Source organism: Elgaria multicarinata, chromosome 3 (assembly GCF_023053635.1).
Source record: "Elgaria multicarinata webbii isolate HBS135686 ecotype San Diego chromosome 3, rElgMul1.1.pri, whole genome shotgun sequence".
NCBI classification, from domain to species: domain Eukaryota; kingdom Metazoa; phylum Chordata; class Lepidosauria; order Squamata; family Anguidae; genus Elgaria; species Elgaria multicarinata.
The window spans coordinates 142,482,923-142,500,023 of NC_086173.1; the positions used below are offsets into that span (position 1 = coordinate 142,482,923).

Genomic DNA, 17,101 nt, shown 5'->3' on the forward strand with positions numbered 1-17,101 from the left:
AGGTGCTGTTTGGTGAAATAGTTCCTTTAATCCAGCGGTTCTCAACCTGTGGGTCGGGACCCCTTTGGGGGTCGAATGACCCTTTCACAGGGGTCACCTAAGACCATCGGAAAACACATATTTCCGATGGTCTTAGGAAACTGTATTGACTGAACTATGTCATGTATCATCTTTTGTATTATTAAAGCTATTGTTATGTATTATTTTCATTAGCAAACCATCCCATGACAATGGATCGTGTAGAGAAGAACGGAAATAATTTTATGGTTGGGGGTCACCACAACATGAGGAACTGTATTAAAGGGTCGCGGCATTAGGAAGGTTGAGAACCACTGCTTTAATCTGTTCTGAATCTCCCTCCGAACTGTTTCATGGGATGATCCCGGGTTCTAGTATCATGAGAGAACTTCTCCCTATCCACTTTCTTGCACCATGCATGATTTTATACACCTCTATCATGGCTGCCCCTTACCTTTTTATTAAGCCAAGAAAAAGCCCCAAGCGTTGTGACCTTTCCTCATACGAGAATTGCTCCATTATTTTGGTTGCCTTTTTCTGCCCCTTTTCCAGTTCTACAATACCTTTTTGTGATGAGGTGACCGGAACTATACACAGTATTCTAAGAGGGGTCACACCATAGATTTGTATAAGGATATTATGATATTGTTGGTTATTTTTAAAATATATTTCCTAGTAATCCCCAACATGGAATTTGCCTTTCCCACAGCAGTTGCACATTGGCTTGATTTTTCCATCAAGCTATCCACCACAACCCCGAGATCCCTTTGCCTGGTTAGTCACTACCAGCTCACATCCCATCAGCATATATAAGAAGCTGGGGTTCTTTTTTGCCCCACCATGCATCAATTTACATTTGCTAATAATGAACTGCATTTGCCTTTTTGATTACCACCCTCTTCCCCACCCACCCCGGGCCCAGTTTGGAGAGATCCTTTCGGATCCCTAAATACACATCATTTATTAAGTAGTTAGTACAGATCTTTGAGAGTGTGTGTAATTACATCCATCCACTGCCAGAACTGACCACTTATTCCAACTCTTCACAAGTGCACTACCTACTCTTGATCTCTCAATTGGCACTAAGAGTTTGGCAGTGCTACATGAGCACAAGCACCAAGTTTACTCTCAATGTGAGAGAGATGATCTTCTTCATCATGTATCTAATAGCAAATCCATGACAGCTCCTAGGTATAGGATTGCTTTTGTGGGAACAATCACACATGACATTTTCCCTACATTAAACTCACTTCTGTAAATGGAAACTAGTGCAGTCATGAGTGAAAATGGTGCAATTTTCTTATTTAGCCACAAACAAGTGTATGTGTTTAGAAACTGCCGTATGTGGAATGGCAGCAAGACTTGTGAGAATTTCACACAATACAGTAAACTCTTTCCTTCCTCCTCACTAAGCACCTATGTGCAACAATACCATCTGAATTAGCCCTGACGTCTCCCTGTGAACAAGTAATGTATAATTTTTTTATGCATGGAAATTGCTTCCTTATCACCCCACCTTCGCAGACAAGGTGTCAGGGAAGCAATATCAATATACATGCATCTCACATTACATTTTTCACCAACATACAGATTGAGGATTCACTTGGAAAGGCAATTCCATGATTCCATGATCAGAAAACGTAATGCATGTGCTAACATTGGACATAAGCAAAGTCACACAGGATACAGAAGTCAGAATGCCAGTCTCTTCTTCCTGCAGAAAGCAGTCTCTAAGCTTTTTTTTTAAAAAAAAGCATTTATCTAGCCTATGTTATCTTCAAAATGTATATAAAATCACGAAGGGACTCCTTATGGTAGAGAGGTTAAGGATTCTCCTTTACTTGAATAGACATATGCTTGTTTAAGCTACAACCTTAACATAATAGGGATCCTGTTGGTGTACCTTTCACTTCACTACTCAAACAGTCTCCCTTCCTGAGGTAGCTGAGGTGGTCTTGGGGTTGGTGCTGGAGTCTCCACAGCTTGTTTTGCTGGGGGACTCCAACATACATGCTGAGGCCGCCTTGTTGGGAGTGGCTCAGGACTTCATGGCAACCATGGGTCTGTCTCAATTAGTATCTGGTTCCACTCATTCAGCAGGGCACACTTTGATCTGGTTTTCTGTGTAATGTGGGATGATGGAGATCTGGGGGTGGAGAAACTTTTTATAGTTCCGTTGTCATGGACAGATCACTATCTGGTGGGGTTTAGATTTGCTGGGACTTGTAGCCTCTGCAGGGGTGGGGCCCCCAATTAAAATGGTCAGCCCCAAGAGACTGATGGGTCCAAATGACTTTCTCATGGCTCTTGAGGATTTTTCTGTCACTATTATTATTATTATTATTATTATTATTATTATTATTATTATTAATTTATTTATTTATATAGCACCATCTATGTACATGGTGCTGTACAGAGTAAAACAGTAAATAGCAGGACCCTGCAGCATAGGCTTACATTCTATTAAAATCATAGTAAAGTGATAAGGAGGGGAAGAGAATGAAAACAGGCACTGGGTAGGGTAAAACTAACAGTATAAAGTCCAAACAGTGATTGTCCAAACAGACAATCACTTCAGCAGGTGATTCTGTTGAAGCCCTGGTTTATCTTCTGGAAAAGAGAAATGGTCCGGGCAATTGACATAATCACTCCTGAGTGTCCTCTCCCACAGTGTGGAGCCCAATAACCCCCTGGTTTTCCAGGTTGCTGCAGGCAATTAAACAAGTGGGATGTCGGCTAGAGTATTGTTGGTAGAAAACCTAGAACAAATCTGATCAAACACATAGAGCTCATTTGAAAGCGTACTCCATGGCAATGAGGGCAGCAAAGAAATCATACTTTTCCGCCACCATCACATCTGCTGAGAGTCACCCAAGGGAGCTTTTTTCAGGTTGTCAAAGATTTGTTACGCTCCAGCCTGCAAGATGAAGAGGTGGACCACTCGATTGCCCAGTGTAACCAATCTGCAATTCGCATCTATGCCAACTTGGACGCCATTGTTTTCCACCCTGATAACCATGGGCTACAATAAGGCAGGGATGGGGAACCTCTTTTAGCCCAAGAGCCAAATGCAATTTTGGAGATGCTCTCAGGGCCAAAGGCAAAGTCGACAGGGCAAAAAAAATACCAACATAGAGTATCTAAAAGCTCTTACTGCATATAACTAAGCCTTAAGAGAGGCATTTCTAACTTCTAGAATGGGAGAAAAACTGTACAAACATCAGGAAACCACCAATAACTGGAGGTTGGGTGAAAGGGGACAGGGCCCAGGAAAGGAAGTGTGGCCCCCTGGGGAACGCCGGAGGGCTGGATTTGGGCCCTGTATCGGAGATTCTCCACCCCAGCAGTAATGACTACTGACCATAATAGGATTCTGAGAAATGCCTGACTTGGAACCTTAACTGGCCTTTCTTGACATTTTCATATTCTAAATTCTAAGCCATCACCTCCACAAACATATTTGAACTCACCTTGCTTTTAATCAAGATTTTTACTTCACCAGACTGTACAATGTAAAAGCTGTCTGCCTTATCACCCTGTGAAAACAAGAAGTAGTTTTCAGGTTTTTCGTTTTTCTGCAGCTCTGCGCAAACACTGGCTTCAAGCCAGATTGGTTAAATTTCTGAAGCAGTTGCTAGAAAAGGCAATGAACAGCACAAGAACTAAACTGTGTTAAGTGACAACCAAATACAAAATGTCAGAAGACCCATGGAGTACCATAGCAATGCTGGAACGTTTTGGCCAGGGAAAGAAAAACAGTGCACATAAATGGGTCAAAGTAGTCATAACAAGAACACTGGTCACTCTAGCAGCTTATTCTCACTATTTTCTATACTCTGCTATGGATAACAGAGGGTTAAAACAAACAACCACAAGTGTACTAAGAGGTTGTGTAAAATTTGACAAGTATCACCCTAGAAACACTGACCAAAAGGATCCAAGGACTGCTGCTTCCAAGCATTTTAAATGCACGCTCCATATTTTACCTGAGCACTCCCTTCAAATGTGACGAGCACCTTCTGTATTTTGTATGCTACATCCATATCAGAATACAAGATGTAAGTGAAAAATCAGCTTGAAAGGAATGGTTTTTAAGCTTTATAATAGTCCCAACATAATTCTCCCACACACACACAAAAACTACATCCTAAATTCTTCCACTGATAAGAGAACAACAGCAACTGTGTAGAACCTTAGGTATTCTGAAGTCTCAACTTCCCCCAAAGCAAGAAATGCCCATCAAGATCAATACTCATGTCCGACCATGTCCCTGAAATTCCAGGCCCAGCCAAAATTTTGCACTCCTCAAACCAGGCCTTGCTTCACAAGAACATGCACGGCAAGGAGCAGAACCTATATGGCAATCATTAGAAGTTGAAGAATGACACCCCACCCCCCGACAAGGTGTGGAGAAGTTCCAATCTAATCTTCTAGAAGAGGTCCAAAAGTTTTGTTTTGTTTTAGCACTGCTGAAAAAATATTCCATATTGGGAGCTGCACTGTTGAGGGTTTTATTGCATTGTTGTTGTTGAGGGTTTTAACTAGGCTATTCTAAGTTGAAAGTTGAGGTGCTGTAAGTCACCTCAAGCTTCAGGGGAATGTGATATAAATGGTTAAAATAGTTAATAAATGTGATATAAATGGTTAAAATGGTTAAAATAGATGGAATGGACAAATGGAACTCTTCTGTGTGTGGGGTGTGTGTGTGTGTGAGTAGTTCCAGTGCATGGGAGCAAAAACTAAGGAGGCCCTGCAGCACTTCTGAGCTATGATCCTCAGGGTGGGCAGCGGGCAGTGAGAGCCAGAGGCACTTGGGTGGGTGAGGAATTTCACATTGATTTGACCTAATAACTAACTGCCATGACAATCAATGGGAGAGGACAACAAGTATATCAAGGCTCAACCAGCGAGGATTCCAACTACCACCAAACCAGCAGTCTGACCATAATAGCATGTGGTAGGAGTAGCCCTGCTCCCCTGGCCCAGACATTCATCTACTCCACTCCTGGATTTGGTTGGGGTGTGAGCATTCCAGGAAGGTGTTGCTCTCTACTCCACTGGTGAGATCAACACAGTCAGAACCTGAGCAGTTATCAGGTATAGGGTGAGGGCATCTGTTCCTTTGTTCTTAGGCAGAAGATCAGTATGTAGAAGCCACCCCTGCTGAGATTGTAACAAGCTTATTTGTGGAATATCTGCCAAATAAGCAAATTAAATCTTTTAGCTAACTTAGATATGGAAAAGGGACACACACGATGTGTATCATGTAACATTGGCTAGATATGAAACTCAAAACTGGACAAGATATTGTTGCAAGAACATATTGCAGTCCTAGAAAATCAAATCCAGCCATTAATCCCTTCTGCATGTAAAGAATCAGACAATCTTGATATGTTCTATTTCCGGAGCACTAATAAACCACATCTCTGAATCACTATTCTCCTGCTGTTCCCAAGAAATGAAGGCAGTTAACAAAGCATCCTATAAAATCCAGCATTTTTTTCATTCTGCTTCCATATAAAATGCACATTAAGAATTATCAATAGACTGAAGTAGGCATTATCCGCTGAAATAGGCTATAATAATTCATGTTAATAATAAAGTCAACCTAAACCAGCCATGTTGTGGGTGATGGGTGTCTACATACCTGAGAAATGATACGTTCCCCATCTTGATATGTCTTCTCCCCTATTACATCAACAATTTTCATTCGCTCTGAAGGCTGCAACAGAAATGGAAAATGAATTCCACCTAATAAGGAGCCCAAACCATCCATATATCCCAAACATTCTCCATTTTATTATTTTACATTCTGGGGAGTTTTCCAGTAAGTCATAACTATGCCCCAAGCAGCTTTACAATTTATTATTGAGGGGCTGTTTGACCAACTACTGTTCTAGTCAGCCATGTCTGTCCGTGTCCATGTCCTCATCACTTCCACCTTCTACTGCTTCCCTTGGATCTGCTGGCCCAAAGGAAGTGGAAAAGTGCATCCCAACCACCATTTGCTGCGGTTGTGTCCAACAACCACCCGTAGTTGTCACTGCTTCTATTCCACCAAGCAGCCAAAGAAAGGCAGCTGTGGCAATCACATATAACAGTTTGCCTTCATTTTTACTGAGCTAGTAACCAGGAGGTCCTCAATCAGAGAGCTTAGCATGCAGCCTATGGCAACAGCATTCTTGACTCTGCCAGCTAGCTCAGTATTGGCATGTGTTCAACATAGCTCAGCACTTTGTAGGCTCCATATGCAGCTTGACATTCTCCCACTAGAAGCCCATTAGAAAGTCAGAGAGAGTGCCGCACATCAAGACTCCATAGCCTAGCACAGTTTATCCCTTGGAGAATAGTATCCTGGGAACCTCAAGGCTCAACTTCAACAATGTGCTGTACATAGGGCTACCATTGTACCTAGTTCAGAACCTTCCGTTAGTTCAAAATATGGCAGCTTGGTTGGTCACTGGTACATCTAGGGGTGAGCATATTACCCCAACATTAAAATCACTCCACCGGCTGCCAATTAGTTTCTGGGTGAAGTACAAAGTACCTTTAAAGCCCTACATGGTTTGGGTCCAGGTTACCTGCGGAATCGCCTTCTCCTATACAATCCACCCCGCACACTCAGGTCCTCTGGGGAGAACTTACTCCAGTCAGCCAAAACTAGGCTGACAACTGTTACCCAGAGGACCTTTTCTTTTGTCGCCTCTGGACTGTGGAATGGCCTACTGGAGGAGATTCGTCAATTTAACACTCTTTCAGAGTTTAAGACAGCTATAAAGACTAGCCTTTTCCATCAGGCCTACCCAGATGAATGTTAAGCCAAGAATTTTTAAGATCCGTTGATCGATGTTGCACTGGTTTTATATGCTCTTCTAATTAATTTTATGTATCTGAATTATACTGTATTGTTGTACTAATGTTGTTCCCCGCCTTGATCCAAAGGGAGAGATGGGAAAGAAATAAAATTGTTATTGTTGTTATTATTATCATCCAGGTAAGTAGCAAGGCTGGTCTAAAAAGCTTAATGCAGAAACACATTATAGCATCATCCCCTAAATAACAGTAATGCTGAAAAAGCTAATTTCATAATACTTGTGGATCACCTCCCACAAAGGACTTTACCTCTAGTGACTTAAGAAGGGGCACAGACTCAATAAATAGTTCATACGTCTTCCTTTTCTTTGCGTTGTTTTTCAATATAATTCTCCTGAATGTCACTCGATCCTTTAAGAAACAGTACAAAAAAATAGGTTATTTCCCTTGGACATTTCTATCTGAGCTGGTCAAACCAGGACTGCATCAACACAAAGAATAAAGCCATTTTTTAACGTTATAATTATGTTTCAGTTATTTGTATAAGTATCAGATTCATCTAGCCATCTAACTTCTGCAAATGCCAGTAGTAATATTAACGTTGGAAAGGGAACAGGGAGAGAGTTGAGAGGCAAAAAAGTGCTCTTTCCTAAACTTTCTTTCTCTGCAAGCCTTTACAGTTAATGCAGAGACTTCAGTCAAGAAACTGGCTGTTGAGAAAGAACAAACATTTATTTAGGCAAGAAATGTTGCCTAGCTGGTTTATTGAACATTAGGAAGCAATTGTCTAACAGAATGATCAGGCCACAGTAAGCCAATTTGTGCTGTCATATTATAAGACCGACTACTCTTCAAGAAGTCTTCAACCTTTGCTTTCCCAGAGATTTAGGAGTGGAATACAGCGAAAGCAAGCAAGCAAGAACCAATATACTCTCTCACACACAAATGTTCCCTATACGTCACAAAGGAAGTTTTGCTCAGCCCAGTTACAGATTGGCTATTAAAATCACGACCCACTAGCCAGACCAATGACGCCTGTCCATCATTTTCCCACCTTTAATGGTCAGAACTAATTGATGTAGAAATCTTTAAGCTGCTTCAGGTCCTACACAATTCACGGACTGCCAACTTTTCCAACTTAAAAGCTTTCTACATCAATTAGTTCTGACCGTTACAGGTGGGAAAATAATAGACAAGGGTAGTAGCACAGATTCAGTGCAAGAACTCCCATATTGATTTTTATCAAGGGATAAGCATCCACACCAGCAATGGCATGGGGATGCTGGGAGTTGTAGTCCAACACATCTGGAGGGCATGAGGTTGAGGAAGGCTGGTCTACATGATAAAGTGTCCACTAGGTGGTGATATATGATCAAGTAGGCTTGAGATCCTCCATATTCAGCACAAATTCCCGCCTTAAGTTTTTTTCCAGACATGCACACATGCTGACAGCGTTCCCTGTAATATTTGAAAGGCCATAGCAATGCTGTTGTTGTCTCAATACAAACCTAAGAGAGCTACCTTCTAATACATACACAACCTGGCACCACAATTCCCATGTTACAACACATACATATGCCACCATTCATGTAGTTGTGCATGCATGAGAATCAGCCCTCAGTGTATTCTCACTATAGTCATGTGCAAGCAGGTACATCCTGCTCTGGAAAGCTTTACTTTATTGCCCACTAGCTTTCAGTAGGGTAATCTCTAAATTTAAGTTCCCCGGTGGAAGGGCAGGCAGCCATTTTGCACGTACGTACGTGTGTGTGTGTGTGTGTGTGTGTGTGTGTGTGTGTGTGTGTATAAAAGTGCTACCCTCTCCACCTGTGCCACTAAAAGCCTCTCTCCCACCCTCACTGTTCTTTTCTACGTTTGCCATTTTATTGCTGGAGTGTGCTTAAAGTGTCTGTGTCAACAATAAAAGGGAGTCAAAAGAAATCATGAATAAACTGTCCTTTCTGATGTTTGTGTGAAGACAGGCTTCACATGCAATAGCAAACATGTTTGAGAACCCCAAAACCCTGCTATGAAGTCCTTCCATATTAGCCTTCAACCTTGCATTCAGTGCTTTCACGAGGGTTGAGAAGAGGGTTGAAGGATGGCATCTTGACTTGAGCAGGGCAGAAAGCAGACTTAGTGTTGTGTTTTAAATACGCTGGAGTTCTGTCAAAGCCAAGTAAGCCACTGTAGACCTACTTTGTGATTGTGAGGACATAAAAAACCAGCTCTTGGATGTTATGAAGGAAGCAGCAAGGTGACATGACCATTGCATCTGAATATAAATTCGTAATCAGAGGAGGCACAAATAATATCCAGGATATGATTCAACTGTTGAGGTAATCGTTTTAGTGATGTCAATAACAGGCTGGAAATAAAATAGTATTTGTTTTTAAACTGAAATGAACACAAACAGTGTGATAATGTTTAGTTCCTGAAGATAGTGGCACTAGTAAGGGAAACCTAATACCTTGTGTCCATATGCAATTCACTCAATGCCAACAGTGGTTTAATGTGTGATTCCATCTCCACAGGAAATGGATACAATGACCCTGTTCAGACAACACGCTAACCGAGCACGCTAACCTCAGCACTTTGAGCTAAAAATTATGGCTTAGTGTGTGATGTGAACCATTCTTAACCATAAGAACATCAGAAGAGCCCTGCTGGATCAGACCAAGGGTCTATCTAGTCCAGCACTCTGTTCACACAGTGGCCAACCAGCCATTGGCCAGGGATGAACAAGCAGGACATGGTGCAACAGCACTCTCCCGCCCATGTTCCCCAGCAACTGGTGCACACAGGCTTATTGCCTCAAATACTGGAGACAGCACACAACCAACAGGGCTAGTAGCCATTGATAGCCTTTGCCTCCAGGAATTTGTCCAACCCCCTTTTAAAGCCATCCAGATTGGTGGCCATCACTACATCTTGTGGTAGTGAGTTCCATAATTTAACTATGCGCTGTGTGAAGAAGGACTTCCTTTTATTTGCCCTGGATCTCTTACCAATCAGTTTCATGGGATGACCCCGGGTTCTAGTATTTTGAGAGAGGGAGAAAAATGTCTCCCTATCCACATTCTCCATACCGTGCATAATTTTGTACACCTCTATTATTTCTCCCCTTAGCCTCCTCTTTTCCAAGTTAAACAATCCCAGTTAATGTAACCTTCCCTCGTAAGGGAGGTGCTCCAGCCCCTTGATCATTTTAGTTGCCCTTTTCTGCACTTTCCCAGCTCTATAATATTCTTTTTAAGGGGTGGTGAACAGAACTGTACACAGTACTCTAACCATGGTGGCTACATAATCATGGTTTAAACATGCTCACTAAGCATTTGCTGCAAAAGGGTTAGTGACCTAACCATGGCTTAGCGTGTCATCTGAAGAGGCCCAATGGGTTCAATGTGTTGTTGCTCATTTCTACCTGCATTAGTAGTAGTGTAGTTTTACTGGTGGCAAGAATAATCTTTCCCACAAATGTTTCCAGAATGCCTTTGACAAGACAAGATATGAAGGACGTAGCGTGAGGTAGAATACCCTTAGACAAGATTCAAAGAAGGCAGCTATTCTATCATGAAATCTCAATGCTCTCCAAGAAGTGAGCTCACATGGAGCCATTTGAATGCTGAAATATGTGTTTAGGTATCTACTTGCCACATTTATATACTGCCTTTTCTGAAAATGCACATAAAGTGGTTCAGAGTTAAAAATGATGGGTTACAATTTAATAGAAATTCAAAAGGGTAAAAAGTCAGAAAAGGAAGAGGAAAATAAGCGAATGACTGTTCCTTGGCCTGGGAGGAGAGGAGTAAAATGGCAGCTGGTTCCAGCCATCATGGTCTCACCTCTTTTTCAGTCGCAATTAGGCGGAATGGCTGATGGAGAGAGTTGAGGATGGAAGGAGCTGATGTGTACATTTAGGCATAAAAGCCAAACAAAGGGGAAACCTGAATCGCACATTTATCATCCCTGCCTTAACTCCTTCTCTATATAAACACAAGAGAAGACCTGTTCAACCTTGCTTTTCTAGTTACTGGTAACTATATTAAAAGAAAATAAAGGCACTTAGATACTACGGAATGGGATTCTAGGAAACAGTCTAAAAAACAGAAAGCAGTTCTTCTGAAAATTTTCAGTCTCTGAAACAGAAGCTATTTCTTGGACAAAGAGGGAGGAAATGGTGACAGAAAGGAAATCAAGGTTGGAAACAGTGCATTAGGGAGGGTGCAGAACTGGGTTTGGAAGAATAAGTTCAGAGCTGAAATTACCAACATGGCTACAGAAAATCTCCAGAAGTAGCAAACCATATAGCACAACAAGAGAAGTCAGTATTTGTAATGGCTGTGCAAGAACTACAGAAAATAGTAATGAAGTTTCCCATTTTTGTCAGCCCAGGCTTGCAACGCTGCTGATGGTTAATGGCTTTTTGCTTATGGCGTGGGAGGTGGAAGAGGACTGTCATTCAAAAGTGCCCCCAGGGCTCTAATAAGCAGCTGTGAGGCAAAGTAAGGTAATTGAGAGAACTGTTCCAAGGTGATAGAGACATTAAGAGGAAGGCAGGGAACAATAGAGAGAATCTTTGGGAAGCGGAAAATGGTGTAGATAATCAAGTGGAAATATAATTATACCCAAGAAAAAACACATCTAGGGCATGAATAGTGAAGCTATTTACATTTCTCTCCAACATTTTGGTCACACTGCCTTACTGCACTTTTATTTCTTTTTTTTAAAAAAAAACCCTATTTTTAACTGTGTTTTTATTCTGTTTTTATTCTTTTATTCGATTCGTCCACCGCATGTAATTACTATAAATAAAGAACAAATTTATTCTAAAAGGGATTAACAGGTAGCATCTTGCATTTGAAAAAAAGTATCTGAAATAAAATATGTCATCATTCATTTTGCCCTTCTCTGAGCAGTAAACTTATGTTAGTATCAAGTATACAGTATTATTTACTTGAATTTTCTTTCTGAATGAACAGCAAGCAAAGGGATGACAAACCACCTAGTCCATGCTGGAGGATGCACAAGCATACTGGTGTATGCAGTCTCTGTTCAAAACATCCCTATCACATGGATTCAATACTGGTTCTCATGATGCCTGGCAAGTAGAATGGATAGATAATAATCCATGAAACTTCAAAGGCTTCTGTGACGTCAGAGTCACCAAGGCAAATTACTGCAGGCAACTATGAGATTAGCAGCTGCACAAATACCATAGATTAGTATTTGAAGGGAAGCTCTTCATTTTGTAAACATATTCCAGAAAAAGCAGCAGTGATGTAGGCCTGCTCCGGGAACTGTGCAAAGCTTTTTCCACTCTCTCTTGGGCAGAAAAGAGTTTCTCCATATATAGACACTCCAAAGCAGATGTGCAAGAGCCAACTGGCCGCTGGAACCAAGCAATACTGGCTGGAATTTAAAGTACTGCACAACTGGTTCTGCATGCAAAGGGGGCTTTGGCTTTCTTGCTTTTTTTAGTAACAGTTTCTCATGCCACATGGCAAATAGGTTTTGAAAATGAGGAAGCTTTCAAAAGCTATTTGCAGTATGGCCAGGGTAAGACTGTACTTCCAAAACAGATGAACAAACAACAAAATCTCACTAGGCATGACTACCAACGTTCCCTAAGCAATCTTGCCCACCACCCTGGGTTCTTTTTATGTTGCCTTGGGTATTTTTTGCTGGGAAGGTAAATAAGCTCAATGACATAAACGTAAAATCTTTAGCCACCAGTCACTACAATCGTTCTGTTCCCAGCCCATTTTGTGCAGGTGGGGAAGAGGGCTGATATCCAGGAGACAGGCAACCAATGAAGTAAAATCTCTCCAAAGGAAGTGGATGTCTACACTCCAGCTTCCTAGGTAAGATTAGTGAACCTCGCAATGCATGCAGAGGGTTCCAGGTTCGATCCCCAGCATCTCCAGGTAGGGCAGGAAAAAACTCCTGCCTGAAACCCTGGGGAGCCGCTGCCAGTCAGTGTCGACAATAGTGGGATCGATGAACCAATGGTCTGACTCGGTAGAAGGCAGCTTCCTATGTTGCTTTGCAATAAGCCCTCTACAATCACACAGCACAGCTATCTTAACAGCAAAATGGCCATTTCAAGCAGCACACTTGGGGTGTGGGGTGAGGAATTGAGAGTTAGTGGTAGGCGCAGTCAAAGCCAAGAGAGGACAGAGATAAAGACAGTGGTGGGCAGGGCCACTGCATGCTTCCTCTCCCCAAGTCCCTCTAATTTTCTTTTTCTTTTTTGCCTTCTCTCCCCAGCTGGGACCCCACCCCATGAAAATCCCACCTTTGGTGAGCAATTATGTTCATTTAAAAAGTGTCCATTAACATGAACCCTTTTTATCCACAACCTAGTTGTTACCAGGGAGATTTTCAGGGGGATCCAGTGCATGGGGAGGGTTAACCCTTCCCCCCTCCCACAGCTAAAGCCCCCACCAGAAAACCCCCAGAGCAATTACAGGGGCCAAGGAAGGGAGGATCAAAAGGCATTGCCAGCCCCTCATCCCTGTTTTAAGATGAGGAAATAATTGACAGCAAAACACAGGCAAAACAGGAATTAGCACAATGTTATATAGCAAAGTAGGAAGGGGAAAAAAGAAAAAGAATAGCCGGTAAACATTATGCTTATTACTGTATAATTGAAGTAAAAGGAGAGCAGGTTTTCTCCCCCAAACAAACTTACCAATCCCCAAAGGGATCCTTCTGTTATGGCAACAATCGTCGCTGCTCTAGGAGTGTTGTACATCAAGGCCAGTTCCCCAAAACTGCCATGATTATCATAGCGGCCAACACAACGCGCTTGGCCATCTCGTGCTACAAAAATATCATACAATCCCCTAGAATGATAGGAAACACAAACCCTGGGCATTAGACCAAATGCAAAACAGTGCTAACAAAACTCAGTTTGGCAAAGATACAAGCGAGGAAACCCCCACCCCCACCCCGCAGTAAAAATAAAGACAATTTCCAAATGTCTCCTCTGTGGTTTGAGCAGAACATGCTCTGCCAGAATGTATCCTGATTTGCATTCAAACAACTTGGGTGTTGTTGTTTTCTCTCCGCCCCCACCTTCCTTTTCACCACGTTGATCGTTGTTTGGAAACCTTGTTCTCTTCTCAGTGCTACACAGAAGCATACCTTTGCAAGATATTTTACAATCATTTTTAATTTATGGCTTTCAAGGAAGTGTTAGAAGGTGAGCCACTATTTTACAGAAAGGAAAGTTGAAGCAGGTGAAAGTACTGGCTCAAAAGGCACCCACTAAGAGAATGGTTGGGGTGGGCCTTGAACCGAAGCCACCTCTAGTCCTGTGGAGCAGCACAACAGTTTTAACCACTGCAAAAAATCATGGACAGTTTTCAATGCCACTATCAGCTGCAACCGCCCAGAGATGCCACTATCAGCTGCAACCGCCCAGCTGTGAACCGCCCAGAGAGCTTCGGCTATTGGGCGGTATAGAAATGTAATAAATAAATAAAATAAAATAAATAAACTAGGGTTCCCTGTATAAGATTTTTAGGTCAAAGTATATTTGAGAATGGGATATTAACATTTCTTGCTATCTAAATGGAAGTATCTGTTTTCTAATTTACAGTGATATTTGCATTAGGACAAATATTTTCAAATACTGCAGCAAGGCTATGTGTCTTAATTTTGTCACCAAATGGGTTAACATGTCCAACTACCTAATCATTTGAAATAACAATCAATAGTGATCTGGACAGAAGGAAGGGGTTTGTCTACAGCTCTTGTCTGATTTTGTGATACACACATGTGCTACTCAAAAAAACTTCCATTGGGAGCCAATCATTTTTATCTAGCTCTCACTCTGATTGCTTGGCTTTGACATACGTAGACGCTGTTGCAATGTCTGGAGATATACACAGCTACATCTTGTAATCTGACAGCCTTATATATGGACAGTTTCCCAAGGCAAAATGCTATCCCAAGAAAATACACAACTACAGAAAGGATTAAGATCCATTGCTACAAAAAATAAATAAATAGAGTAATACTACTTAGTCACTAGAGGATTTTGTATTATCAAGTGTTTTACAAAGACTGGAATGAGCATGAATTTCTCAGAGTTTAGCAATAATCTAAAATTTGTTTTTAGATCTGCAACTGGACTTCAGATGATATTGCAACATCCAAGGTGTCTATGTTGATTCTCTAGCTGGTCTAACAAAGAAAAGCAGCTACTGAATACCAGATCTCTTGGTGATAGAGACTCTCAGGCAAAAGCTCCTAAATATTGCTTTTGGCTTTACTCTTGACTATTTTAGCTTCAAAGTTCAAGAAATAAACATTTGGGGGGAGCTCTCTATTTTTATAAAAACAGATTACAACATTCACACTAGTACATAAATGAAGAGGTAAACAAGACTGACAAGTTACATTTTTAAACCACTATTTCCATTCTATGGAAATATGAGTGTTCAATTCACCTTCCCTTCATAAGAAAAGGTTGTGAGGATTAAATAGTCACACATTTTCAGCAGTATCCAGGAATGGGAAACACCCAGGAGATGATTCCATGACTGGAGAGTATGTGAATTGGCTCTTGATGAACATGCATTAAATGACAGATGTCACTGTGTGAATAGGAGACAAGAAGCATATCCACACAGAACCAACCCTGCAACCTTGACACACATGAACCATTCATGTGGTAGGATCCCATTTGCCAATTGCAAGCTAAATAGAATCCTACTTCATTCAATCCAGTTACTAGAACACATTTCATAAGGGAGTCCATCAGCACCAAAACTCCAAGGAGGTGCATTTTTCCAAAGCTTCTACATTTTTCAAATGCCATTTTATCTCTGTGAGGTTCTTATGCTGCTCTTCTTAGATTTAAGATGCTCCTGCTTTTACTCCGTAGCATTTATGTTTTTAAAGATTTTTACTGTATGTTTAAGTTTGTATTGTATTTATTTGAAGGACAGGATGTACATTTCTATATTAATAAATAAATATAGTCACGTATCTAAAAGCCCCTGAAAATAATCTTGCACTGACTGTAGCAGAGTTGAGCTCTTGGACAATGCTATGCCCACAACCACGTATCCATCACATTCCAAAGGCTTACACTTGTTATCATTCCAATTCCACAGGAAGACATAAATATGCATATTTCACCATACTTGCAGAAGAATTAAGTTCATCACTCATAACAATATTTAAGAGGGAACACCAACACGACAGTTTTAGATACTTCAAAATAATGCAAACAGGTTTCATAACTAGCACATGAGCTTCACAAAATAACTATGTTTCTACATTAAAATAATGAGTACAGAAGTAAAAAAAAAAGTCATGTTTGAAATGATCAGAGAGAGATCGAGAGAAAGAGATCTTAATTGCTACTTTAACAGGACAATTCCCCCAAGCCTACAAAAACAGTAAGGCTACATACAATGGTATATATTAGTGTTTTATGTATATTAGAAGCATCAAATACTTTACCTATAATTTTTGCTGCTGGATCAAGTTGTGCAGCCTCTTTTTGCCCCGCTCATGTCTTGATCAGAGCAGGGACAGCCCCTTGTTATCTCCAACCTGATTGGAGAGAATGCCTCCTCTCCCAAGGCCAGGAGGCGGGCTTGGGGATAGAGGGGAGAGACCAGAGGAGGTTGCCTTGCCCCGCTATATACCTCCACTCTAAGAGGCCATTGTCCTGCTTGTGTGTGTCATTTCCAGGTGATTAATGAGCCCCTCCTCTTAAGTACATGCACAGCTTGGAAGTTCAGTTTCTAGCAATGCTTTCCTATATATTGGCATACCATTTGGTGGCCACATAAGGAACAAAATCCTAAAATCCCATGGCAAAGCAGTATTTTGTCTTCTTACCGTTCAATGACATAAAAGTTGTCTCCATCATCTCCTTGGTCAATTACATGTTCCTGAGGTTGTACTTTCCTTTCAAACATGGCATCGAGAACCTGTGACAATTGCTCCTGAAAGGACAACGGTGCTTTGGTTAACAGTCTTTACTTTAAACACTGAAGCATGCCTATTTTTATGCCTCAAATCCTCTTGTTTATGCCATGGGGTCCATGTCCAATCTATCCTTTGCCACTGAATGTAACCACTTGATATACTGAGCTCTACTTCAAATTTTACATTCTTTGTGTGGAGCTTCCTTCAGATAGGAAAACATGTTTAACTATACTCTATGAAGTGTGGTATAAGCTTCCTGCAAAAACACACACACACATACTCTCAGGACAAAAGCCAAATAACCTGTGCTACCTGG

At 41.3% G+C, this 17,101-nt stretch overlaps 1 protein-coding gene across 2 annotated transcripts in view; it reads right to left on the minus strand.

Annotated features, from left to right (window-relative positions):
• Positions 1–17,101, minus strand: part of PRKAR2A (protein kinase cAMP-dependent type II regulatory subunit alpha) — a 102,687-nt gene that overhangs the window by 11,317 nt on the left and 74,269 nt on the right. For both annotated transcript variants that reach the window (XM_063122081.1, XM_063122080.1), the window contains 5 exons: positions 16,696–16,802; positions 13,526–13,679; positions 7,141–7,242; positions 5,666–5,740; positions 3,489–3,554 (listed from right to left, as the gene is read on the minus strand). In XM_063122081.1, coding sequence (XP_062978151.1) covers positions 3,489–3,554; positions 5,666–5,740; positions 7,141–7,242; positions 13,526–13,679; positions 16,696–16,802 — 504 coding nt within the window. The remainder of the gene's footprint in view (positions 1–3,488; positions 3,555–5,665; positions 5,741–7,140; positions 7,243–13,525; positions 13,680–16,695; positions 16,803–17,101) is intronic.